General features: G+C 40.9%; 3 protein-coding genes across 4 annotated transcripts in view; 2 read left to right on the top strand and 1 right to left on the bottom strand.

Moving 5' to 3' along the window:
• The first annotated feature begins 240 nt into the window (after positions 1-240).
• Positions 241-27,163, top strand: part of LOC129775608 (embryonic polarity protein dorsal-like) — a 38,277-nt gene continuing 11,354 nt past the window's right edge. For both annotated transcript variants that reach the window (XM_055780562.1, XM_055780561.1), the window contains exon 1: positions 241-1,069. In XM_055780562.1, the coding sequence (XP_055636537.1) occupies positions 922-1,069 (148 nt within the window). In that variant the 5' untranslated portion in view covers positions 241-921. The remainder of the gene's footprint in view (positions 1,070-27,163) is intronic.
• Positions 22,429-24,069, top strand: LOC129775611 (uncharacterized). Its single transcript, XM_055780567.1, has 2 exons — positions 22,429-23,680; positions 23,743-24,069. Exons 1-2 carry the CDS (start codon positions 22,505-22,507, stop codon positions 23,935-23,937), a joined length of 1,371 nt encoding a protein of 456 aa, XP_055636542.1. The 5' UTR covers positions 22,429-22,504; the 3' UTR covers positions 23,938-24,069.
• Positions 23,928-25,566, bottom strand: LOC129775610 (uncharacterized). Its single transcript, XM_055780566.1, has 2 exons — positions 24,219-25,566; positions 23,928-24,154 (listed from the first exon to the last, which is right to left on the bottom strand). Exons 1-2 carry the CDS (start codon positions 25,503-25,505, stop codon positions 23,993-23,995), a joined length of 1,449 nt encoding a protein of 482 aa, XP_055636541.1. The 5' UTR covers positions 25,506-25,566; the 3' UTR covers positions 23,928-23,992.

The following is a 27,163-nucleotide window of genomic DNA, read 5'->3' as shown; positions in this document are numbered from 1 at the left end:
CCCCATTCATGAAAACCGCAACGGAACCGTGCTTTACTCGGTGTGTGATTGCAATAGCTGCTATAGCTTGCACTGGAAGATCTTTTCTATGGCCAGCAGCAATCAACGAGAGGTACCAACACTCCCGCGAAAAGCGTCAGTCCGATGGGCTGTATTAGTTGTTAGTTTAGTGGTGTGAATGCTACTAAGCTCTCGTCAGAGCAAAACCGCGGTTTGTTGTGTTTTGTTTTGCCATCAGTCTCCTCTGGTGGTGGTTTTAGTCGCAGCGATGTTTTAAATCGTCGTGTACTGTGAAACGATTGACATTGATCGGTTCTAGTCTCGGTGCAGCCAGTCAAGGTTTCCCATTTGTTGTGCCATCTCGTGAAATCAGTGACCAAAATCGGAGAAAGGCTTGTCTATTTTTCCTAGTCCAATAGCGTGGGGAAGAAGTGTTAACCCCAGAGCCTAAAAATAGAATCATGAAAATCGAATTGGTGAGGAAGAAGAATGCCTCGAAATCGTGCAAAAACTAAGTGCGAAAACATTAAGTGTCCACCCGTTCTTATTGCGTTCTGGTTGTTCCATTAGTAGACGGTAACATAGCGCCTGCGGCACACGTTCTTCCACACACCACTTGGTATAGATTCGAATTTACGAGCGAAAAACCAGTTTGAGGACAGCCAGCAGTAGCAGAAACCCAAGTCACATCTCTCACCCAGGCGCGCAGGATGGGAACTTGAAGCGATAACAACTTTTCGTTATTCGCAACTAAACCTTGATGATTAGTTCATCGCCGTATTTCTTCTGTGTTGACTGGTCACTCGCAGTGAATCTAAGTTAGTGTTTCTGTTTGAATTTTGTAAGTCGTGTTTGTATGCGGGAATCGTTCGAGCGCGTGCGGCAGCCAGGATGGAGTAAAGAGATCTGATTAGTTAGTTTATGTCACTAGTGGTTATTTCGAAGCATATTACAAGTGTATCCAGCAATCTTAATTTGTGTACAACGAGAGGAAGGAATAGACGGAAAAATCGATACTCTCACCCTGAAAGTGTAATCGAGAATAATCAAAACATGGATACAGGGGATGGTACGTAGCATTTCCTAATGTATTTCTTTTATCAGCTGCGAATAATCGGAATGTGAATCAATAATACAAATCACTTGTCAAACAAGTAAAGGGAGTTAATGATTTGAAATCTCCTTAAAAATGATGAATGGAAAGTTGAAATTAAACGCGATTTGTCGTTAAGTTTATTTACAGTGTTCATTTTTGTGATAGAAGAAAGTATCGGTTTTGAATTTTGCATTACAAAATGAATTTTCGAGTCACTGAAAATGTTTTCATCGATTTCATCGAAACACGTGCGTAGGAATGATGCAGTGCAGTGGGCGAAAGGTGGTAAAAGGTTTGCTTTACTCTGGTCAGCTGGAGCTAACATCGATAGATTGAAGGGAGTAATAACTGAAAATATTCGTCATTTCGAACAAATAGCTGCAAAATTTTCTGCTCTCATGGATCAATTGGTACCATTTGAGACATGTGTGGGGAGAACTCGCCGCTCTAATGATTTCAAAAGACCTGTGATTCTCTATATAACATTCCCGAAAAAGACTTAGTGTAAAAGACGAACGAGTACGAACTGCGTTTCAGGATCAGTTCCTAATCGAGTGGGGTGAGGGTTTCACGAGTACATTTAAAAATAATTATACTTAGTGTATCTAAAACATACAGAGGAACAATTTTATTTTGACGTAGGATTACGTCTTTCGGGAACATATTGGGGTACAAATTGAAAATCGAAAATCGAGCACATCGTGAAAATTGTCCAATTTCAAACGCTTATTGCTCTGCCATTTCATGATGGATTGATGAAATATTTGCGTCAATCGATTTCGGCACTCCATAACAATTTTTTATATTGAAGAAAATAATATATGTCATAAAACTAATTATCGAAAAATTTAAAAATCTCAACCGCTATCCTAACGGAAATACCCTCTTCTGATTGGTCGAAATTGACGACACATGCGGCTAGCCCCTAACAGAGTCATCAAAACCAAGCTGCCTGGGGGAAATCAACATTGCAAATACATGAAAGTAGGGGGAACTTCTGTTCCTACCGAAATGTATTCCCTAACAGAAACATCAAAACCAAGGTACCCGGGGGAAATCGGCACTGCAAATATTTGAAAGTCGGGGACATTTTTATTTTGCAAGCAAGGTGAGTGATACGATTGATTATATCAGATAAAATTCATATTTGGAACTTTAATGTTGGTTGCTTCGTGAAATTTCATATCAATGATCGATCGTTAATTGTAAGAAATTTAGCACAAGTGTAAGTGTAAAATTGTATATGGTAAAGGGTGTGTCACATCAAATTGCATCACGGAAAAAACGCTGTAGAAATTTAATTTTTAGGAATTATATCTTCAGCTTTCGCTTATAATCAGATAAGAGTGTATAGATCACGTTGGCCATGCTTCACTGTCAATTTTTCATAAATTTGGAAAAATGTCGTCGAACGAAAAAGAGCGTCGTGAATTAATCCTGTGCACTCATTTCGAGAATCCGGAGTTGTCACATCGGGATATCGGTAAGATGCTGGGAATCGTCCAATCCACGGTCAGCAGAGTACTAAAACGATACTTCGAGAACCTAACCATCGAACGGCAAAAATGGATGCTCCGTCAGTGAAAAAGATCACAAGCGCGTAGTTAAGCAGTTTAGACGTGATCCGAGAAGTTCGGTCCGGGATGTCATTCAGCCAATAAGCTGAATTTGTCAAGTTCATTCGTCCAGCGGACCAAGCAATGGGAGGGCCTGCGTACATACAAGGTTCAGAAGGCTCCTAACCGCGACGAAAGGCAAAACATGATGGGGAAGCCGCGATCCCGGAAGCTGTACACCGAAATGCTGACGAAGCCGCATTGCCTCTGGTAATGGACGACGAAACCTACATCAAAGCGGACTTTCGTCAGCTGCCGGGCCTGTTGTTTTTCTCCGCAGAGGACAAATTCAGCGTTCCGGAGGAGATTCGCAAGCAGAAACTATCCAAGTTTGCCAAAAAGTACATAGTGTGGCAAGCGATCTGCTCTTGCGGAAAGCGGAGCGCCCCCTTCGTGATGACCGGCACGGTAAACGGGCAGGTTTACCTTAAGGAGTGCCTACAGAAGCGCTTACTACCACTATTGAAGCAGCACGAGGATCGGAGCATCTTCTGGCCGGATCTCGCTTCGTTTAGCTTCACTATTGCATACAATTCGTACGACCACTTTTCTGCATCCAGTGTCACCGCCGCCTAAAGAAATATAAGAAAAAGTGATTGCTCTACATATAGTATTACGTGTTGTTAGTCGCATTGGGTTGAATAAACACTCAGAAAGTAAAAATTATAAAAGAAAATTTCCTTTTCCATTTCAAATATGTTTTCTCTATATTAAAGTAACATGGTTTTACTGATGAGAAAAATTGATAATTGTGTTCGGTATTGGTAATTATCTTATATTGCATTGGTGAGTTTTGACGTAGGACTACGTCTAACCGGAAGATATAGGGGGTGAAATGGAAATCTAGGCACTGAACAAGTAGGAAAAAATGCAAGATTTGGAACGCTTATAACTCGAGCATTTCTCAATAGATCGCAAAAGTTTTTGCATCAATTGATAGGAAATATATCTACGCATCTATCATAACGAATAACATTTCATTTTTCTTGAGATAAATAATTGAATAATTGTGAAATATCAAGCATTGTCAAAATGCACTATGTGCCCATTTTTTAATGGTCCATTTTGTGCTCCTCAAATCGTACCAACCAAAACGGGCAACCAGAGCAGCAGCGAAATAGAATGAAGCACGATTGGAAAGGAAAAAGAAAAAAAAATGAACGAAACATTGGTCGCAGTCTCACACATGCGTAATTCTCGAGCCATCCAGTCAGCTTAAAAATCCCCGCTCCGCTGCCGTAACGATCATTCTCATTCAGACCATACACCACATCGGTTCGCATCACAACACATCAACAAACTAACACAAGCAGCCATGTCTGGACATGGCAAAGGAGGAAAAGTGAAGGGAAAGGCAAAATACCGCTCGAACCATTTTGGACTGCAGTTTCCCGTAGGTGTATTCGCCAATTGCTCCGCAAGGGTAGCTAGGCCGAGCGCGTTGTTACCAGTGCACCAGTCCACCTAGCCGCCGTTATAGAGTTTCGGCTGCCGAAGTGATCGAGTTGGCTGGCAAAACTGCTTGCGCTTTGGTTCGGTGGGCATCAAGACAACAACAGGCAGACGCAAACGCAATCGCAAAACGGCAGCAGGTAGCAGAAAAAAAAGTTTGTTCTTCATACAAACTGCTTTGGTGGCAAATCCAGAACAAGGCGGCATCGAGGGCGTTCGAAATGGTTTTTTTCAAAACCACGAGTACTAAGTTTTCTAAATTGGAACCATTCCATAAAACAAGGCGCTTTTCAGGGCAATTAAACCTTCCAAAAAAGAGTTTAGGAAATACAGTTCAATGCTTTCTAAAACATTATCCAAAATAATAATAAAACACAAATTGATTTTTTCATAATTTGTTTGCCAGGATCTGATGAGTATGTGAATTTGGCAGTTGTTCTGAGCTTATTGATAGTTGGGGACTTTCCAGATTATTCAATTTTCACCAATTCTTAAATTGTTTCCAGATTGAAAGTACAGTAATTTACAATTAGTTCGACATTTAGCTAATTGGACGGACATGTAATGCGACTTATTTAGTTGGACATTTTTGTAAACATAGAGATCCAAATTATGACCCCACATTGAAAGTCGACACTGTACCACTGTCATCGCAAATGTTCAATTACAGGTTAAAATCGCCTCCAATGCGACACTGAGTGGCGCTTCGGCACGTCGCATTGAATGTAATTTACTGTACAACATGTCACAAAGCTGGATGGGAAGAAATTTTCCAACTGTGAAAGCTGTGGCGAGTGGCAACAAATCGCTAAACAGGAAGGTTTAGCCGAACAAGATGGGGATATCGAGTGACAACAAAACAATAAACTCTTTAGATTGAAGATAATTTTGTGATCCTGAAAAGGACCCTTTTTAGCCTGCATGTGAATCCAACGATCGAACAAATCGTAATGAATGTATTTTTTTGCCATCGCTCCCTTTTAACGCTCATTCGTTCGTCTCGTTGGACTCGCCCCTCTGGCTGAGTCTGCCGATTTGTCTCTATCCTGTGAGTGTGTACCGCTAGAGTATAAAACACGCGGACCCCAAAAAAATATCTTATTTTCTTTCAAACCGTAAACCCGTGTGGTTGTACGGCATCGGCATCGTGGACGTAACAAAGGAGGACAAGTTAAGGGAAAGGCAAAGTCTCACTCGAACCGTGCAGGTCTCCAGTTCCCTGTTGGTCGCATTCACTGATTGCTCCGCAAGGGTAACTAGGCCGAACGGATTGGTGCCGGAGCACCAGTATACCTAACAGCGATTATAGAGTTTCGGCCGTCAGAGTGCTCGAATTGGCTTGCAAAGCTGCTCACGACAATCAGAAAACCCGCATCAAGAACAGAGCAGCTTCGGTTCGGCGCTCATCAAGACAACAATTAGTTTCAGTGAGTGGCAAAGTGTTTCTCCGGCACGTCGCATTAAATGTAATTTACTGAACAATATGTCACAAGCTGGATGGGAAGAAATTTTCCAACTGTGAAAGCTGTGGCGAGTGGCAAACGCAATAGCTAAACAGAAAGGTTTAACCGAACAAGATGGGAATATCGAGTGATAACAAAAACACAACACCAAAGGTTCTTTTCAGAACCATCAACATATTCATAAAGGGTAAACAGTAAACTAATCCATTTTTCAGGTAGATAGGTAGGTATTCACGTAGAAGAAGAAAATAAAACAATATATTTAAAATATATATTTAACAAAAGCTGTCCCCTTTGTATAGTCCTACGTCACTCCGGTTATGTCCCCGACATTACCCACCCGTCTTTTTTATCTTTATTTCATGCATAAATAACACAGGAGGCATCTCGTCTAGGATCACAGAGGGCGGTTTTCATCATATCTCGTTCCACTTCGGTATCTTCTATCTGATACGCACCATTCAACGATTGTTTATCATCCTTCTGTCATCAACACTCGGTAAACACTGGTGGAGTAAACAAAAATACGCAACAACCGAACATAGTTGCCCTTTTCAGGACCACCAAATCATTATCAAAAAGATGATAACGATGTAATTCTTCAAACATAACCAAAATCAACATATAGCCTAACGGAATCCTACGTCAACTATGCGGACGTGTCTCGGACACAACCCTTCTGTGACATTTTTTTTTCCTTCATTTCATTTGAATCACGTTTGGTGTTCTCTTTTTTTTACTCTCTACCCTTAGGCCAACCGCAGCAAAACTATGCCCCTTATTCCCGTATACACTTCACGGTGAAAACGAAATTAACGACACGTCATTGAACTTCGTTTTACAAATAAGTGAAGTCAAAAATAATAATGGGTTACCAGCCTTTCAAGTGGAAATTATGAATGAAAATTAACTTCTCCATATGAAGGCTTGGTAACAAAGTGAAAAGTGCCCCCAAACCAAATCATCGGCTCTATGGAAATATTGTATAGAGCACCAATTAAGAAATTTTTGCTATATAGGATCTATTGTGAAAATGTACTTTTCAATTTTTTGCACGCCATTCTCAATAACTTCTAGATAAAAAATTGAAAAAATACTGAAAAAATCAAGAAATAGTACCAAATATTTTTTTCATTAAAAATTTAAATACTAATAAAAATCTTGAAATACAGGTCGGACTCGATTATCCGGAGTATTTTATTTTTGATTTTCGGAAATTTTGAATAGTTTGTATAATAAAGAAAACAGTAGATCATGAAAAATCCAAGAAGGCCACAGTTCCCAAATAAACAATTACTTTTTAATGGTTTCATTCAGCTTGCCCTGTTTGTATGTAGGGGAGCCGTGGGTAAGACGGACAGTGGGGGTATGATGGACAGGTAGTTGATTTGTATAGTTGCATTATGAATTTCAAATTTCTGTTGATGGGAAACCCTTCTACATATTAATCTATAATATTTAAACCATCCTATGACAATGAATACTGATCAAAGTGGAATAGAGAAACAAAAACCGAAAATCGAACATGTTTCCGCGTGTGGATGTAACTTTTGCGGCTTCGATATTAAGCATTTTGAGTGGTTTAATTGCAAAATTGAATGCACTGATGGTTATATTTCGGTTTGTGAGTTGACTGAGAAGCGATATTAGGTATGTACGAAAAAGTAAATTCATTCGTAAGTGGTAAATTTAAATTATTCAAATAATTGCACTGGGGGGTGAAATGGACAGTCACATCCAATGCATGAAGGAAAGTGAAGGGAAGAATATTGAACTCTTTTTTTATATTGCTTCCTCTTTTGTTCTATTTCAGTTACTGGACGCACAAACACTGAGAGAGAGCGAAATTATGTCCATTATACCCGCACCGATAAAAATGTCGTACTTTTCGGCTTGTTTTAATTTCAACAAAAAACATGGAAAAACACATTTTTATACAACATTTGACCAATTATTTAGAAAACCAGTATATTTTACTGTAAGAAATTGCTTTTAAATTTTTGAAAACATGAATTTCCTGAAAGATACAATTGAAGTTTTCCTTAACATGTCCGTCTTACCCCCATCTCCCCTATGTTTCAGTGTTTGTAGGATTGTCCCACATTAATTGAAATTTGACTCCGTTCCTGATCACTGATTGATCTGAAATATGGAACATACCCTGAATTCTACAGCCATTATAAAACTGCGTATTCCATGATCTTGAAAAATTCAATTTGGCCGCCACTAAAAAATGGCTGGATGACTTGACTTGGAGCATTCACTACATTATGAACAACATAAATTCGAAAAGGTTGCCGCCACAAAATGGTCGACTATGTATCTTTTGCAATCCCCTCAATATTGGTATCAAATGAAATGCTTTACCTAATAGAATTCAGTACATTATCAAAATATTCCGAACAAAGTTAGGTAAGAAACTAAAATTTTAAAAAAGTTCAATTATTTTATTGTAGGGAAGTATACTAATGATACAGATAATTTACTAAGAACTAGAAAATAAAATAATTAAAAATAAATCAAGTATATTCGGTTTAATGTACTTAAAGCTAGAAAATAATTGAACAAGTAGCTGTTTGTAGTTATCACATTCGTTCCTTCATTAATCAAGGGCAATAATGAAACTCAAATAAAATCGTGGGGTATATGATGAAACAACTAACTGTGGATAGTGAAAATTTCTTACCAAATTTTCATCGGAATATTTTCATGATGTACTGTATTCTATTAGTCAAATCATTTTATTTGATACCAATATTGAGGGGATTTCAAAAATACATAATCGACCATTTTATGGCGGCGACCTTTTCGAATTTATGTTGTTCATAATGTAGTGTGATATTTTCTATCAATATGGGGTTCTGAGAAAATATGTAATCCGCCATTTTGTAGCGGCCGCCATCTTGGATTTGTATTTTTCATAAATAACTGTATTCTACTAGTCAAGCCCTTTCATTTGATACCCATATTGATGGGGTTTTGGGAAAACCCATATTGATAGGATTTCAAGAAAATATGCCCATCATCCGCCATTCTGTACCGGTCGCCATCTTGGATTTTCATGTTCATGGAATACGCAGTTTTATAATGACACCAGAGATAAAGATGTTCCAAATTTCAGACCAAACGGTCAACAGGAGGGGGGTTAAATTTATATTAATGTGATACAGCGACACAGACAAAGTTACAATATTACAAAGTCACAAAAATACAAACGATTCCAAGCTAGATAAAACCGTTCAATAAATAAGTGCAAATCATAATTATATTACGTTTACCGAGAGAAAATTCGTTTTTTATGATTCGATTATCCGGAGTGAAAAAAAAAATCAATACTCCGGATAATCGAGTCCGGCCTGTATTAAAAAATAGGTTTTAGAGATTTATTACTACACTTTTTCAGAATTTGAACAGTGTTGCGCGGTACAAATAAAAAAAATCAGATTTAGATATTTTGATAGAATTTTAGGATTCAGTGGATCAATATATATTCAAATGTGATTTTTTAAAGAAAATTTCGAGAACTGAATAGTACGAAAATGTCTAATGATTTTTTTTTTTCAATTTCTTTTTTATTTTCTAATATGTTTCTTATTTTCCTAACATCTATAATCATGTGCTCGTAAAAAGTGCCCGAAACCTTTTCACCAGCTCTATGAGAAATCTTGTATAAGGTACCAAATTAGAAAATTAGAGAATTTTCCTGAATTCCTATATGGTTCACTACAAGAACTATGGTGAATTTCCGCCATTCTCAATAAGCTTGGAAATGAAAATTTTAAAAATACTCAGAGTGCGTCTACTATGGTGTACCGTGACGAATCATGAAGAAATTCTATCTAAAATTCAGCATAGTATTTCGAATTTTATATTTTTTCTAATTGCTAGATCCATTAAAACATAATTTTTATTTAAATATACGTGTTTTCGATGTGTGATTCCCTCTTAATGCCAAAAAAGAAGATGAAGAAGAAGATGTGTGTTTTTTTCAGAATTTTAGAGCATTTTAGAGCAATTTTAGAGTTTTCAAATTATGTTTTGAAACACAATATTGCTTTTCAATTTTCAACAATGGCAAACAATGTGAAACATCGAACATGGAAAAAATAGACTGAAATATTTAAATAATCCAATCATATACCAACAAGTTCGAAGAATAGACCGAAAATATATTTGAGGTATCCAATAGTTGTATATTTGCCTGTCGTGTTTCGTGTCGAATATATCTGCTCAGTAGTGGAAAGTCGGGAATGATGGACACCTCTGTATGATTGATAAATTAGATTTTTATTTTAAATTTTAATGATGTACAAACTTGCAACACAGTGTATCATTACATTTGACACTTACTGTGTACACCTAGCTAACTTTTTGTTGAAATTGTGAATAAAAACAAAAAAGTAATCTACAAAGAGCAGCTCGATGTTAATTATCGTCTGCAGAAAATAACGTTCCCGTTGTTATTGAGTAACTTTTTGGGGTATTTTTCGTTACGTGAATGTTCTACCGCCACTTCTCTTCCAGTTTATCGAATCAGCGGTGAAGTTTCCTCATTTTTACTTTAGAAATATTGAAGAAAATAAAATACTAATCATGTCGGGTAAGACGGACATTCCACCGATAGATTTTGTTTTGAAAACAATTTGATTAACGTTTGCATTTAAAAAAAATGAACTTTTTTCGGATGTTAATAAAAATAAAATAAAACAGATAATTGAGTTTAATAAATTTTTCCCATGGGAGGTAATTCTATTAGCTTACTTGCAAAAAAAATACTACGCCTTTGCGAGCAGCCTTCCGGCAGTTAACCGGAATATTCGCCATGGCGGACGAAAACATGCGTGTAGACATGGTTTTGAGTTCTTTCTTCGTTTTATTTATCAATTCCTTCTCAGTTTTCGCGACAAAATTGTTGGAATAGATTTTACGCTTCAGGTTTACCCAGAAATTCTCGATGGGACGCAGCTGGAGGACGTTGGGCGGGTTCGCCGACTTGGGTACCACATCGATATTCAGCCGCTCCAGCTCTTCTAACGACCGCTACGAGTAGTGGGCCGACGCCAGATCCGACCAGAACACCGCGTCTTCGCCCTTATGGTATTTTTTGATGAACGACGCAACTTCCGGCAGGCACTTCATACCAGGGCCAGAAATCTTCGAAGGTGAAAAATGAAGACCAACTCTACTCTCAGTAGCTTCGCTTCGACTAGAACTGCTTCGGCAGTCGCCGTTAACAAAAAGTGACTTGACTAGAAAATGAATTGACTAGCGTTGACTAGCGAGGATGACTGATGAACTAGTCCAGTCAGTGGTTATTTTAACTGACTCGACTACAGTATACAAATCTGCCTCTTCATTCATCTGTCTTTAATCTACATTTTCATTTCCTCCTGACACCAATTTTGTATCCGCGTACGCAATCTTATTGTACGTCCATATAAATAGGAACGAAAACTTGATTTCTGGTGCAAAAAATTAGTTACCCCATCAATGGACGGTTTATTGCCTATCCATCGTGAACTCAAACCAACGAACTTAGACATTTATCAAGCATGCTATTAAGGTCCTCGCGTTAGTGTTAGTAAATAGCGCACACAAACTGCACGCTATTTTCTACGTGTGAGTAATTTTCGTATACGATACAAAAAAAATCTAGCTCACCTGTAGCATTTGTCAAACCACGTTGAACTCAAACATCGATGCATGCAGTCTTCAGAATGCAACTCGGTGCTGATGTGCAACAAGATTTTTGTACCCAGTTGAGCTCCCACTCCTTGTGCACACACGCGCTCTGGCGAATGGGCACGCTCCGAAACACAGATGAAATGTTTGGTTGTCAGCGCCGTGGGCGCAAGCCCAGTTTTAAGCTGAGTTTTACGCCGAAATTCGCGCCGTGCTTACGCGCCGTGCTGCGCGCTTGAATCTGGATTGCTATCTCTGTTGAGATATTTTTCTTCACACAAGCGTATACGGTTCAAATGGGGTCGCGCTGTCGTTTTTATGGTTTACTTAGAACGAACGAAGACAAAACGGGCGCTAGAATTTGATGTGTATGTGTGTATGTGTGTATATAGAATGAGACGCGCATCACACAAGTGAGAAGAAGGGTCTGATTCTCGAAGACACTTCACGGTGGAAACGGAATGAAACGTATCCGCGATGACAACGGTACGGTGTCGACATCTGGATACGAGATTAGTTTCCCACTAAACTTATCATTATAATATCAAATTATCGTCAGATGAAATTTTTGTAAGAGATTTTTATATCACATGAAGAAAACAAAGTTTTCCACTCACGTTGAATACCAGTTTGATACGAAGAAGTTAATTTTCATTAATGATTTTTTATTTGAAAAGTGCTCATTCTGCCTGAAAACTCATTATTATCTTCGATACTTTACTAATTCGTAAAACGTAGTTCAATGGCGTGCCGTTTATTTCGTTTCCACCGTGAAGTGTATTCGAGAATCAGGGCCGAAATGTTTAGTATCTGAGTTCTGCGCCGGGTACATTTTGCGCTGCCGCACAATGCGTTAAATATATGGGGATGCGGGACAAAAATCAAAACAACCCTTATAGTCATTTTTTCGGATAGGTATAATGGAAAAAATGTTAGTTATGATGAAATCTACTATTTGCATTAAAGACTTATGTATTATACGTAATCGCAAAAGTGTCTTAAGCGCCAAATTAATAGTGTATAGTATATTAATAGTGACATAAAATTAAATTGTTCTCTGGAATGCTTCTCCTGTTTAGATAAAAGGCTAATAACACACAATCTTTTATATCTCATCCAACGACACAGTGACGTAAACGCCACCGTGGTGATTTTTTTAATACATTTTTTCGTCTATGTTGCTGATGCTTCATTTTTAACAATTAAATACATTTTACTCTTGGGCAATGTTTGATTTATATATTCTTACTCTTTGCATAAAAGATTAATGCTTTATACATTTTTGTTTGCATAAAAGACTAACGTTTTGTACATAATCGCAAAACTATCTTAAACGCCAAATTAATAATGTTATGAAGAAATAAAATGCTTTCCGGAATATTTCTCCTGTTTGGATAATACACAAATAATATAATCTTTTATTTTTCGACCGATGGCAAAGTTACGCAAACGCCACTTTGGTGATTTTTCAATTTTTAAATTTTTAAATGACGAAGTCACTCGACCATCCATGTCAATGTTTACTTTTGCTCCGGCCGCAGTTATCTTTCATGTTTTGCTTGTGTTTTCCGTGTTATTAATTATTGTTCATGATCGAATACATGTGATAAAGCAAATCGATCTTGCATTGTGGTGTTTTTTTTTTGTGTTCGAGCTTTGTGCACTAGTGTTTCTGTATTTTTCAATTTGCACATATCTGTCGTACCGATACTGCCACCTCTCGCTCCTACACGCTCGCTCTTACACGTCTGAAGCGCCATCTGGACGCAAACGTAGGAAGCTTGACCTCATTGTCCATCCTTGGGTTGCATAATCAAAGGCGCATACAGATTTCTGACATCACCGTCGTTTAGTGCGATTTCGACATTTAACTGAGACCATCATCCACCATCCCTCGGCGATATGGACACGTGCCAAGCCTGTTCACGATCCCTGAGTTCTGGAAAAGCGATTTCTTGCAGTGGATCATGTGGTTTTATTTTCCACCACACTTGTGTCGGACTAACGAAACTGCATTATTCAGCATGGTCGGCTAGAGTCGGGCTGCTGTGGTTCTGCGACTCCTGTCGGCTGAATTTCAACCCTGCTGTGCACAATCGAGAGAATACCATCATTAAAGCTCTAAGAGAACTGCTTATACGTACGGACTCGATGGATACACGCTTGGGCAACTATGGCGAAAATCTTCGAACGATCAACAAAACGCTATTTGAAACAAAACGGAAACCCAAACTCACCAATCAATCGTTAAATCAGTCGACTTTTCATCAAAACATTGATCAACTCACTCTCGACGACACTGTGGACAACATTGACCCCATCAATCACTCTAGATCTTGCGATGAAACATCATTCTTCGAAGTTTTGGACGAAGTGAACAGCTTAGTTACCCAACCTAACAAACTTGTTGTTGCAAACCGACGAGTGCAAATCCTACCAAACCGACAGACTAGATCCACTTCCCACTCTACGCCTGCTGCTCCAGTCGATAACTCGAGGCAGTCATCTATCCACAAGTCTCCGTCCCACGCCCGGGTACTTGTTAATGAACGCAAAGTCCCTAATCAGCCCATCGTACCTAATAATGAAAACCACTCCGGTAGTAATGGTATCCGGCCAAGTACGGGAACGTTGAGCGTCGCCAAAGTTGGCCAGACTATAACTGACACAGTGGCTTTTTACGTGACACCCTTTACTCCAGACCAAAAAGAAGAAAATATAAAACAGCATGTTCACGACATCGCAAATGTGGACTCCTCGTTCGTGAATGTAGTAAAACTGGTTCCGCGTGGAAAAAGCCTCGAGGATTTATCATTCGTTTCATTCAAAGTAACCGTCAGCAATGCCGTGTCCGACATGGTCGGTGATCCTTGGTAATGGCCCGACGGAGTTACTGTCCGTGTGTTCAATCACAATCAAAAAAACAGCTCTGCTCTGCCACATCCGAACTTGCCTTAGAATCAGAAACGAACGATCGATCACCCTGTCAACAAGCTTCATCAACATCTTGCACTGAGGGCAATCCGGGACGCATGCGAACAGGTTCTATGGGTAGCCCTTATCCTTTCGGCACAGTCGAGCCAAATCTCATCAGTTCCAGCTGCAGTCGTCCCGGTCCTGTGTTCGATTCCGGAGAGGGGGCTGCCCAACCTTTTCAGTCGGGCAAGTACACTTACAATACGAACTCGACGCTTTCTGACCAATCCTCGGCTTCCAGCAACTTACTGCGAAAAGATCGCTGGCATCGTCGCACACAATTCAATGGAATTCAGCATTCGCCGGGACGCATATCAAAAAGCACTACGGAAGCCCCTTCTACGCCCAGAACAGTCGCGACCGTTCAACCGACCACTTTGTCGCAACCAAATAAATCCAGTTCCAGCCGTCGCAGTCGTCCCGGTCCTGTGTCTGTGGCTACAGAACGGGGCTTCCAGCCTGCTATGCCAGGCAAGTACATATCGTTCGCCCAATCATCGCTTCCTGATACTCGACCCGTTTTCAGCTGCACCTCCGTCGACAGTTCCACACTCGCCAATGAACCTGCGAGCGGAACGCCAGAGTCTATCGCCTAGCATCTTCGATTTCTGCCAGCAGCCACCACTGCAACTGCAACGGAGTCTCCATCCTGTCCATCTACTACCAGAATGTTAGAGGACTACGCACTAAAACGAACGATCTCAAACTTGCTTTATCGAGTTGTGACTATGACGTGGTCGTGCTCACCGAAACATGGCTTCGCCCGGATATATGCGACGTCGAGCTGACGTCAGATTACTCAGTGTTTCGTTGCGATCGTAATGAGTCCACTAGCGATCTTCAGAGGGGCGGTGGAGTGCTTATCGCAGTTAGAGCCAGTATTTGCTGCAGTGCAGTCTCCTTGGTGAATTGTGAGCAAATAGAGCAAGTTGCTATATGCTTAGTGCTTCCACATCGATCCATATACGTCGTCGGTATCTACTTACGACTTAACTCTGATCCAAGATTATATTCCACTCACGCTTCGGCCGTTCAGAGCATTTGTGATCGATCATCTGAAAATGATATCGTTCTACTATTGGGCGACTATAACCTCCCTTATTTGCGTTGTCATTTTGACGAAGATATCAATGGACTTTTGCCGGTAAACGCATCTAGTGAACATGAAGTTACAATTACGGAATCCATTCTTTCTTGTGGTTTGGTACAAGTGAACTCTCTCACAAATTGCAATGGTAGGCTCCTTGATTTGGCGTTCGTTGATTCACCGGACGATCTCGAGATTTTCGCACCTCCACTTCCTCTCCTGAATATCGACGTTCATCACGTACCATTCGTCTCGCAAGTAGATACCCATTGCTGCATTCACGATCAGGTAGATTTGCATCCCGCAGCTTTCAATTTTGACTTTCGGAGGTGTGATTTCTCATCTCTGAATGTTGAACTCTCGTCAGTAAACTGGCAGAATTATTTCCAAGGTGACTCTGTCGATGAGAACGTACTGCTGTTCTATGATAAATTACTCGCAATCTTGCACGCTAATGTTCCCCGTCGTCGCCGTGCTATCAGCTCTACCTACAGGAAGCCTTGGTGGAATGCCGAGCTGCGTAACCTGCGAAACAGACTCCGCAAAGCCCGCAAACATTTCTTCGAATCTAAAACAGATTCAAATAGAAATCTTCTACGGCAAGCTGAAGTCAGCTATAAGGAACGTCTTGTCTCTGCCCACTACGATTATGTGATCAGGTCACAGTCATCACTGAAGAAAAATCCTTCGACATTTTGGAAATTTGTAAAACTACAACGAACCAATAATCGTGTGCCCAACAACGTAAGCTACAACTCATCTACGGCTACCTCTGCCGAAGAAGCAGCAAATCTGTTTTCAAACTACTTTCAAAGTGTGTTCAGCTCTACCTCGCTTCAAATTCATCAAAGTAGTTTCCAAGATGTGCCTTTCTATAATGTTCATCTGCCCCTCATCGATTTCTCTAGGGCAGAAGTGCGGAATGTATTAGAAGATCTTGACGTGTCAAAAGGAGCAGGAGTCGATGGTTTACCACCACTTTTATTCAAAAACTGTGTTACATCTCTAGTGGAGCCTTTGACACTACTGTTTAATCGATCCGTGCAAGAGAAAACGTTTCCGGCTATGTGGAAAACTGCTTCTATGATCCCCATTCATAAAGCTGGAAGCTTGCAACGAGTCGAGAACTACCGCGGCATCTCGATACTCTGTTGCTTAGGAAAAGTTCTAGAATCCCTTATTCATAAAGTTTTACTGGCTGCAGCAACACCGTCGATTTCTGAATACCAGCATGGATTTGTTCCTCGTCGCTCCACAACATCCAACTTGATGTGCTACTCAAGCAGCTTGTTCCAGAAAATGGAACGTCGGAATCAAGTCGATTCTATTTATGTCGACTTCTCGAAGGCCTTTGACACTGTACCGCATGCCTTCGCAGTGGAGAAGCTGAAGTACATGGGCTTTCCAAACTGGATCACGGACTGGTTATCATCTCATCTGACGGGCCGGAAGGCGTTCGTACAACTCAACTCTGCACGATCGGAATTATTTGAAATAGCGTCCGGTGTTCCACAGGGAAGCGTACTGGGTCCTCTTATCTTTGTTCTCTTTATAAATGATCTATGCCCCCGATTGTCATCCAGGAAGCTATTATATGCAGACGACCTAAAAATATTCAGAGTAATCAAGTCAACACTGGATTGTACTGCGCTACAAACGGATATTAACATCACTTCGCAATGGTGCTCCGATAATGGTATGCATTTCTACATCACTAAATGCAAGGTAATCACGTTCACCCGTGGTATGTCGCCGATCAATCACGTCTACTCAATTAACACAACTCCTCTAGAACGTGTTCAGTCCATCCGCGATCTGGGCGTTGTCAGTGACTCCAAGCTGACGTTCAACGAACATATCGCCACCATAACAGCCAAAGCGTTTTCTGTTCTCGGATTCATCCGCCGAAACGCATCGCAGTTTACCGACATCTATGCCCTGAAAGCGCTTTTCTGTACGTTAGTGCGCAGTACTCTGGAATATGCCTCGCCGATCTGGTCACCCTATCACGTTGCTCAAGTGATCAGCATTGAACGTGTACAGAGGCAATTCGTGCGCTTCGCCCTCCGTAACCTTCCCTGGAACGACCCGGCTAATCTCCCTGATTATGCGGCTCGCTGCCAACTTATAGACCTTCAGTTACTATCAGCACGAAGAACCCAGACACAACGGCTGTTCATATTCGACCTTTTGAAAAACAACATCGATTGTCCAGACCTACTTAAAAAAGTTTCGTTTTACGTTCCTCAACGTCAACTTAGACAATTGCCTTTAATTATCGTTCCTAGACATAGAACAAGTTATGGGTTCAACAGCCCATTCAGCAGCTGCCTAAGGGCGTTCAACAATGTTAGTGACAGTTTCGACTTTAATATGGCTAAAAATGATTTTAAAAACCGAATAATGAACGTAGTTTAAGTTTAAGATCTGTGCGACTAGGTTGAAGATTAATAATAATAATAATAATAATAATATATTTTCTATTCTAGGGTCACATTTAATTTTTACATTCCATACATGTATTGTATAGCAGGAGAAACTCTACAATATTTATTATTTATTTATTATTTTGGAATTTTCCTTAAAGGTATTTTTTTTTCTCTATTTTGTAATATTTGTTAGTTTATGAATAAGTACACCTCTTTTAATTAATGTGATGAGAAAGCTTATGTCTTATTTCTTTTCTTACGTATTTCGATTATTTTGTAAATTATTCAGTTTAATTAAAAAGACAAATCTCCATTTCTGACTGAATGCCAAGAATAGCTTGTGAATCTTCCTTCGTGAACACAAATTTAAGCGGTCTACAGTACGATGTTGAACATGGCCGAGGATTCATCCAGATGATAGCGTTATTTGCGGAGTCGATCAGTTTTAAGGGAACCAGTGCAACCACTAACAAACTTCGTCTGAACTTCCTGCTTCCGTAAACTTTTGCTTGAATGCACTATGCCCTGAACTGCCGTCAAAACCCCATTTACAGACGAGATTGACTGAAGTTGAAGTCATTAGCGAAATATCTTTGATGATGCTAGCGGAGGTGCAATTCTCGGTCGCAAAGATCAATTTAGGAGTTATTTTTGCTTTTTCTTGTTTCAATGCATAAAGACTTGGTAGAAAATTTGGATGTATTTCATTCAAAGTACTTCGAAGTACATTGTACTTTCTTTCAGAGAGATCTAAATCAACATATAGAGCCAGTGCTTGTGCCACCGTCAGTGTTTTCTCCTAATTTCCACTCGAACAGTTTGATACATTGGCAGCGAATACAAGCTCTTCAGGTACATTGTTGTTAACAAGATCTTCAACACGTCGCCTTTTTGTCTTTTTCGAACATTCGTTGAACGATTTCTGAGGTCTTCCTTTACCAATTTGAGGAACAGACTGCAAATCGAAATTTAGTTTTACCTTTCTGATATGCCGGAAGTTTAACTGGTTTTGACAACCAGTCAGAATTTTGCTTTACGAATTTTGAATATGATCTGCAGCATTTCGACCATCTCTGATTAATTTTGTAGCAATAAACTTTGCATAATTTCAAAAGCTCTTATTTAAATTCTTTAGAGAAATCATTTGTATCATGAAAACTCAACAAAAAGTAGAACAAATGATATTTTCTTTGGGAGGGGTCAACTGGGAGCCATTGTTCGGAAATTTGCTTATTCTTGATTGTAGAAACGTAAACTGTGGTCAGAAGAGCAGACTTGACCAACAAGAATCACTTGCAGAATATCAAGGGTATAATGACTGAAAAGTTGAGGGGTGTTTTGGAGCGGAACTCCGCGGAACTTTTTTTGCCGAAGGATTTGAAATTTTAGTATATTTTTTCTTAAGGAACGAAGCTACCTTAACAAAGAAGCGTTTATTTTCACAGTGATTGCAGCATGTCCCAATGATAGTTAAGGAAACGGATTATACTTACGTGTTGCTACCGTCGCCATTTAGAGTTTAACTTTAAAAGGTTTCCAACGTAAACAAAAAAATGGGTGGGTTATATCTATGATATAACCGCAAGGTTGTCGTGGGACTATCTTAGCTTAGTAACCATTTGTATGTATTGATTGCAGTTTGCATGTATTTGCAATGGCGATTTCCCCAGACACCTTGGTTTAGAAGTCTTTATAGGTAATCAGATTTCAGTCGGAACAAAAATACTCCCGACCTGCATGAATTTGCAATCCCAATTTCCCTGGACACCTTGTTTCTGAAGCCTGTGTTGGGGAAACATATTTTAGTCGGAACAAATTGCCCTCGACTTGCATGTATTAGCAATGCCAATTTTCCCTCGCTCCATGGATTTGAAGTCTGTGGTAGGGAAACACATTTCAGTCGGAACAAAAATGCCCCCGAATTGCATGTATTTGCAATGCTAACTTTCCCACGCTCCTTGGACTTGAAGTCTGCGTTAGGGAAACGCATTTCGGTGGGAACAAAAGCTGCCCCTACTTTCATGTATTTTCAATTCCGATTTCCCCAACGCTGCTTGGTTTTGAAGTCTGTGTTGGGGAAACCGTAAATCGGGCCAATCAAAACGAGGCAGTTAGGGCGTTTAGATAACGCTTAACATTTTACAGTTATTCAATTATTTATCTAATGAAAAATGACATTTTATTAATTGCGATAGATGCGTAGAAATATTCCCTATCAATTGATGCAAACATCTTTCCGATCCAGTAGAAAATGTTCAAGTTATAAGCATTCGAAATCTTGCATTTTTTCCTGCATGTTCAGTGTTTATGTTTTCATTTTACCCCCCATATATTCCGGTTAGACGTAGTCCCACGTCAAAACTCAATGTAAAACTGTGATGAATCACTGAAAATTATTTTGCCACGTACTTAGAAGAAACTTCTTGACTGCACATGCTTGTTTTGACAAATTTTGTGGGCTAACTAGGCTACTGAGATCGTTTCAGCATGCCTGAAACATGTATAAAACACACCGCCTACTTAGTTTGGGTGAATATAAAAGTGAATTTTTCGACGCCGCACTGTGTGTCGTGCTTATGAATTTTGTGCGCTTCGCACCAAGAGAGAATACGAGTGTTCTTTGAGCGCGCGCTGATGAAAATTCGACTCAAGCGCAGCGCTGCGTTTGATTTCTGAAGACTGGATGCATGTATAATGATACATGGGAGAGAGAGAGAGAGAGAGAGAGAGAGAGAGAGTTTTTTAAAGAAAATGCTTCATTTATCATCTAAATTTATATGATCGCCTTCAAAATAGGCTCTTCCTGAAGCAATACACTTTTTTCCGACGAACAAATCCAGTCATCGAAACACTTTTTATAGACGTATTCAGGTATTGCCTTCGATGAGAACTAACGAGGGAGTTTCTGTCGGGCCAAAATTGTGTAATGTGCATTTGGCAATGAGTTTCGTAAAATTAAGAACAGTGCATAAAGTGCAATTTTACTATTTTACTCTACACCAACTCTTATTCCATCAAAAATGTACCTTTTCATAGATGTTAACAATAGACTGTGGTATTTAGATGATGTATAATTTGAAATGATCCATGTTTTCGAATGCCAAACGAACAAGCAAGCGGCCGATAAATACTTCCACGTGCAACGCGAATAATAATGAGCTAAACCTGTTCAGTGAATCTTGAAGTAATATAATTAACACATCGATGGTGCCTCCACTGCCGAGTGGTTAACGCCACACATATCGTCATCTCAGTTTCGCGCTCGATTTCTATTCCAGGCGGATGTCCACCATTTTCATAAAAAGAAAGTTCTTCTGACTTCCACTGACACACATATTCTCGAATTTGCAAGTAATACTGCTTCGAGACAGCAGAGTTCCTTCGGGATTGTTAGTGCCATCTAAATGGAATAACGATTAACACACCGCTCGTTCAATCTTACAGAACGATAAATAAGAATTTAGTCATCCGCTAAAGCCTAGTAACGCAGAATATTTACCGGAAACCACAAATTAATATAAGCTTATTTACCGTGCCAAAGCATTACTAGTTCATGCGAGAATACCTTAAAAAATTCCTTCACTCTCGCGCGGTCATTCATTCCTAACGTGATCAATCACAAAATCACACTTGCACTACTGAGTGCGGTTTGAATAATAATCATGAGCCGGCGGTGATTTTCTGCGTGTCGCCCAGAAAACTGTTCCACAGAGATCCCCGCTCAACCCCAAACCAATTAACCTTCGCTCGCTTTTCGTGACGATTGGAATCTGGAATTTGAAACACTTTACTTTCAATCAATTATCCGAGATGGGTGGCAACACTCGCATTGATCACACCACTACAGCTGGGATGAAGTGACGTTTCCTGTGCTCGCGCGTACGCTTTGCATATGCGCATTACCGGATAAATGCACTCCATCCCCTCCTCGCCTCCCCGGTACCTGTTACCTGGTCTGCGAACTCCAGTGGGCTACTCCACCCGGTTGACTCTCAATTAAAAACAATTAAACGATGTGGCTAAAATCGGGTGACCTTGGGATGGAACAGCTCTCGCCCTTAAACCCTCGCCGCCACTTTTATTTTTCTGGTACTATGCACTATTGTTTTCCCGGGTGCAAGCACGCGATCAATTTCTAGCAGAAATGCTGCAGTTCGCACAAACAAACCGATTGTGGATGCTGCTATGATGCGCTGCAGCTGATGAGATGATCTAAATTGGGTGAGGGTGGTGAATAATAGATGTTCTTTGTTGGTTTCCTACGGGTGCTGGTATATTTTGATGACCACGCGCTGTTTATTACTATTTTGATTGATGGGCAATATTAAAGTCGCCATCAGTTAGTGTCAATTCAGCTGGGTGCCGCGATTATATTTTGGCCAACGCATGTCGGTATCCACCCTATGGTAGCGCTGCATCTATTCGCCACCGGTTTGCGCTGTGTGTTATATAAATTACACCAGCGATACTAAATATTCGATTCGCTGGACGGGACTTTGGGAAACATCAATCGCGAGTGTTGATGCAATGATTAGTGAATTTACCCCCGTTCCACCCTTTCCGTCTCGTCCACAATGCGGCTTTGATGGGGCTGCTATTTTGTACAATGACCGAGATTAGCACGGGTCAGCTTCCTCGCCGCATCAGTACGGAACTGCAGTCTAACGCGAGAACATCAGTTGCGATCACCCGAGCGTGAAGAAATGAAATCCATGTCAGTGGTTTATCTGGTGTTGTTCTCGGTGACGTTAATCGCTGCGCTTTCGGGCAAGGTCAAGGCTGAAAATGTGCTTGCGGAGGACGAAGAGATTTTGAACGGAACTGTGGCAATCTTCAATGACATTTCGTCGGCGCAAGCCTCAATAGAGTCTCTGATAGGCGAAATGCCTACAACTGACTATCTGAAGCTGGGAGCTCAGGGTCTCGTTGAGTACGTTTCCAATCTAACCGGGAAGTTCACACCAGTTTTTGAGAATTTCGACCAAAAGGATCTGGAACCGATTCAACAGAGCCTGATCGAAGCCATTCGGTATCTAAACGGGTACGAAGTTGTGAACAGTATTTCGCTGCTGCAAAATGTGGATTACAATCTCTACAACCACAATCTGTTCCGGTCGATCAACAGCGATCTGAGAATCGCTTCGATCAGCTTATCGGAGGCAATGTTCGACGATCGTGATGTCACCGGAGCGCTCGATGATCTGCTGGCAACGACAGATAAATTGGTGGAAAACGTTGCCCGTGTATCGGATGCGATTCAACGAGGCGAAGCGTGGACAGCGGAAACGGCTTCACGTGCAATGGCAGCGCAGCGTGGTTTCAACGAGTCCATCGATAATTACCTAAACGTTTCCGTGACTCAAATTGAAGATGTCACCGAGTCGCTTAACAATCTGCGCACCTTCGAAGAGGAACTGTACCAGAAAATGAAAGAGAAGATACAATTCTTCCCCAAATCCACCACGAACTACTTCATCGCACTGAAGAAATCCCTCGAAAACTTGATCCAGAAGGTGCAGCTCAATTTCGAGAACATGCGCCTCTACAAACATCGGGAGATCGAACAGTGGAAGACTCGCTCGTCCATTTCCGCGCCGATCGGTTACATGACGCAGGTAGCGGTCCAGGTGTCCGCCGATCCTATGCTCGCGAATGCCTGCACCGAGGCGTACATCGAGAAGCTACTGGCGTTCCCTAACTTCACGCTGGCACACGTGAGCTCATGCTTGGCCGAACAAACCGCAAACGAGGAGAAAACGTTCGAACTCATCGCAAACGTCATCGAGAGTTACGCTATGGCTGCCATCAACACGTCATATGCTGCGTTCGACATCTGCTTCCGGTACGCGCCGAAGAAGATTGGGTATTGTTTGGAGCTGGTGAGGCAAACGGGCAAACCATAAACAGTGAAGCATATTGTGAAGCTTATCTTAATTTCCAGAACGGCTATGAGAACACTTGGGCAAACGGTAGGATCTTCATGGCGTCCCGGCAAATCGAATCGTTTATCGACTGTGAGATCCAGAACAACTTCAACGGATGTGTCGCCCAATTCGGATACTTCCTGAATTATCACAACCTGCAGGAGATGTGCTTCTACAACAAGAAAAGGAACCGTCCCCGAACTCGATGGTGAATTATTACTTTATTTCTGCTTAACTTTTTCGCTTATCCTAAAGTCCAATAAAGTATTAAACCTTGCTGAAACAATTCGCCCCGAGTCCCAAGTTCTGGACGAAGTTCATCAATCGCTCATTGCAAAGCAACAGTTCCGGTTCAGTTTTGATGAAGAGGTTGAACATTCCGAAGTCCACAACTTGGAATTGTGGGGTGAAATCGATTTTGTGAACGAACTGCAACGAAAAACATCATTATCGTCAACCCCCTTTCCAGCTTTCCCTATCCCGAGATACTCACCGCATCCAAGCACCTACTCATCGCACTGAAGGGATAACTGAAGCAAATCTCACCGTTCGCGTATACGATTGTAACGTGGGGCTGCAAAACATTGCCCACAATCGACACCACTTGGTTCGCTCCGTTTCGTTCCAGCGTGACCTGATTATTGACGCATCTGCTCAGCTGAGTGTGCACCTGAGCGGGCAGATCGATCAGCCGATTTCGGAAATTCAATACACAGGTGTCCGACTTACTCCAACTCATCAAAGTCCTCGTCACCAGCTCAGCCTCGTGTTCTAGATACGTTTGGGGTGGATTAATATCGCCAAAAAGTGTGCTCATCTGCAAGTAATAATCTTCCACGAATCTTTTCTGCGTGGTTATCCTTCTGGTCATTGCTTCGATCGATTGGTTCAGCAGTATACGCTTTGACATGACCGGTTCGCTCGGTACCTGTGGCCAGCGGAAGAAAAACGCATCGTCCATTGTTGCCACGTGTTTGGCAAACCGTTCCACGGCGGCGGTAATCGAGTTGAGGGATGTGTTCGAGTTGGCGATGTAGGAGTTCACAGTTGTACGCGCGGATAGTCTGTTTGTTTGTAGCCGGCTGTTGAATGTAGAACGGAAGTTGTTGGCGAGATTGATGGCTGTATACTGAAGACTAGCAACGATTGATAGATCAGTAGCTTGTGGGCATCGACGGGATGCTACGGCTTCTAGTTTCTGCAGCGTTCCGTTCTTCGACAGTTCAGCAACAAATTGTTGAGGTATCAATTTCCCTTGCAAGGAATCAATAGCTAGACAAATATTCTTCAGAGTGAGTTCCAACTCAAGAGCATCCGAGACGAATTGCTCATTCCATTCTTTGTAATAGACATGCGTGTAGTTGTCGTAACTGGTGTCAAAATTCTCTTTTATACACGTAATGTACGTAGTGGAGTTCGCCAGTAATGGCTTCAAGTCGGCCACCAGCTTGTTAAGTTTGGAGCAAATTATCGCCGGATTGGTAGTGCGATCGTTAACCGCACGACCAAGTTCCAAGTAGATGTCTCCCTCCAGCTTGGTGACGTTGGAAATGTACAGCGCAAGGCAGGTTGCTCCTTCTTTCAAACTGACCGAATTTACCGGCGGACTACGAACATACGAAGAAAGTGCGTTTCGCGCACTCACAAGACTGTTAGCCACGCATAGTGCATCGCGATTCAGCCACGCACTCTGCGGTATACTAACGTCATTCCCGAAGAATGGTTCACTTCCGGCAATGGCGATTGTTGAAATCACCAGTAATACTTTGAAGACCACCATGATAACACGCGCCCACTGTCACGGTTGCACTCACTGATTCCGATTGCCACCGGGATGTGCCGTCTTATATGGTGGCTGGTTATCACAGTGAATCGCGATGCGCGTTATCTTTACGATATGGGGTTTGGGCAGAAATCCCCGCCGCAGAAATGGTCCACCCCGAGACGCGTTGTAAGTGGGAAACGGTGTAAAACGAGAGCAGTGCAAATGTTTGGCCAGCATTTCCAGGAATCACGCAGATTCTTGGGATTCTTGCCATAAACGATGCGATGGGGGTTATCAACAAGATTGTGCGATAATATGCCAGGCAACGAGACGCATTTTGGGCAGTTTTGGCACAACTGAAGGTCATGCAAATCTTTGTCGTCCTCATATGCATCTGAATTAATTGTAAATTTCATCTTGTTCAAAATTTCTCTAGGTTCCGGGAAAAGCAAATAAGTGTTATCATCCAACGGAATTTTTAAATTTGTTTCAATGTATTGTCCACTTGAAATCCATGTGGACTTTATATCTTGGGAATGGAATAACATACAAAAAAGGTTAGGCAATAATAAAAATTTGACAAGTTTGTTCCATATTCTGGTTATCTGTACAAAGCCCCGAGCCATATAACCATTCATCCTGAGCTTCATTAATATTTTCCTATTGGGCGGAATTGATTCCAATTGAAGTGGCAACTCGTCAAATCAGAGCAAAACTTCACAGGTTTCTTGTGTATTTTTTGATAGGCAGCTCGGCAGACCTCCCCATATCGGCGTTCATAGACTCGGTGTTCGAGAACACGTTCACGTTCTCTACGAGCGTCGTCCGTAGATGACTACTGGTTAAATAAGAGGATTGTACTTGGTACACTTCGTACACGTGCAAAATTGTTTGGATTTGTATGGAATTTTTGAATGATTTGTAAATTAAGGGATATTTATTCCTACATAATTTTATGTATTTTATATGCTAGAATTTTAGAATATATACAACATTCACAGCATTTTCATTTTTTAAGATGCTGGATCTACTGGCTCATTGGCGGGTTTCTGCAAACGTTTGATAGATATTTTCTTAGTCTTCTCCTCTTTAACCGTTTGAGTGCGGAACAAAATATGCCAAGATGCGAATAAGCTTTAGTATATTTATAAAAGCTTTTGCTTTTCAAGTTCCTTTTTTGTCGTAGAACTACGTCTTACATTGAGGATGCCAAATCAGAAAACAGGTCACGTTTTTATGAAATAAAGTTAACGTTTATAACTATTTTTGCTTTGAACGGGTTTTCAGGACTTACATACCAATCGATTCGGAAATTCTCTAAGATTTGTTTGATATGCTATACATTACTATCACATAGTCTGTATATGGTTTAAATTGATGAAAATTGGAAGCAATCTCAAAATCCCATACATTTGTTCTGTCCATTTGTGTGATTTCCCGAACAGAGCTGTCAACAACGAGCAACGAAGGGGAAATAGTATGATTTAAAGTCTCCGTGAACAAAGTGAAAGAAGAAGAACGAAGGGGAATATTTGCCTACAGTATAAACAATGGATCTCGCTGAGGCAAACTTTCATTCTTCCTAAGGACACCGACTGGACAACACCGTTGCTGGGCGAGCTGGACGGCGAGGGATCGAGTGCCTTTCTTAAAGCAATTTGGGTGGACGCGAC

The sequence above is a fragment of the Toxorhynchites rutilus genome, chromosome 3, assembly GCF_029784135.1.
Source record: "Toxorhynchites rutilus septentrionalis strain SRP chromosome 3, ASM2978413v1, whole genome shotgun sequence".
Taxonomy (NCBI): domain Eukaryota; kingdom Metazoa; phylum Arthropoda; class Insecta; order Diptera; family Culicidae; genus Toxorhynchites; species Toxorhynchites rutilus.
Note: the sequence above shows the minus strand (reverse complement) of the source record. Positions and strands in the feature narration are given on the sequence as shown.

Excerpts from the sequence above, each read along its gene's own strand:
- LOC129775610 (XM_055780566.1), bottom strand. The coding sequence starts at position 25,505 with ATGGTGGTCTTCAAAGTATTACTGGTGATTTCAACAATCGCCATTGCC. Across the intron at positions 24,155-24,218 it reads TGAGTAGGTGCTTGGATGCG|TTCGTTCACAAAATCGATTT; the intron begins GTGAGTATCTCG and ends TTTTCGTTGCAG.
- LOC129775611 (XM_055780567.1), top strand. The coding sequence starts at position 22,505 with ATGAAATCCATGTCAGTGGTTTATCTGGTGTTGTTCTCGGTGACGTTA. Across the intron at positions 23,681-23,742 it reads TTGGGTATTGTTTGGAGCTG|AACGGCTATGAGAACACTTG; the intron begins GTGAGGCAAACG and ends CTTAATTTCCAG.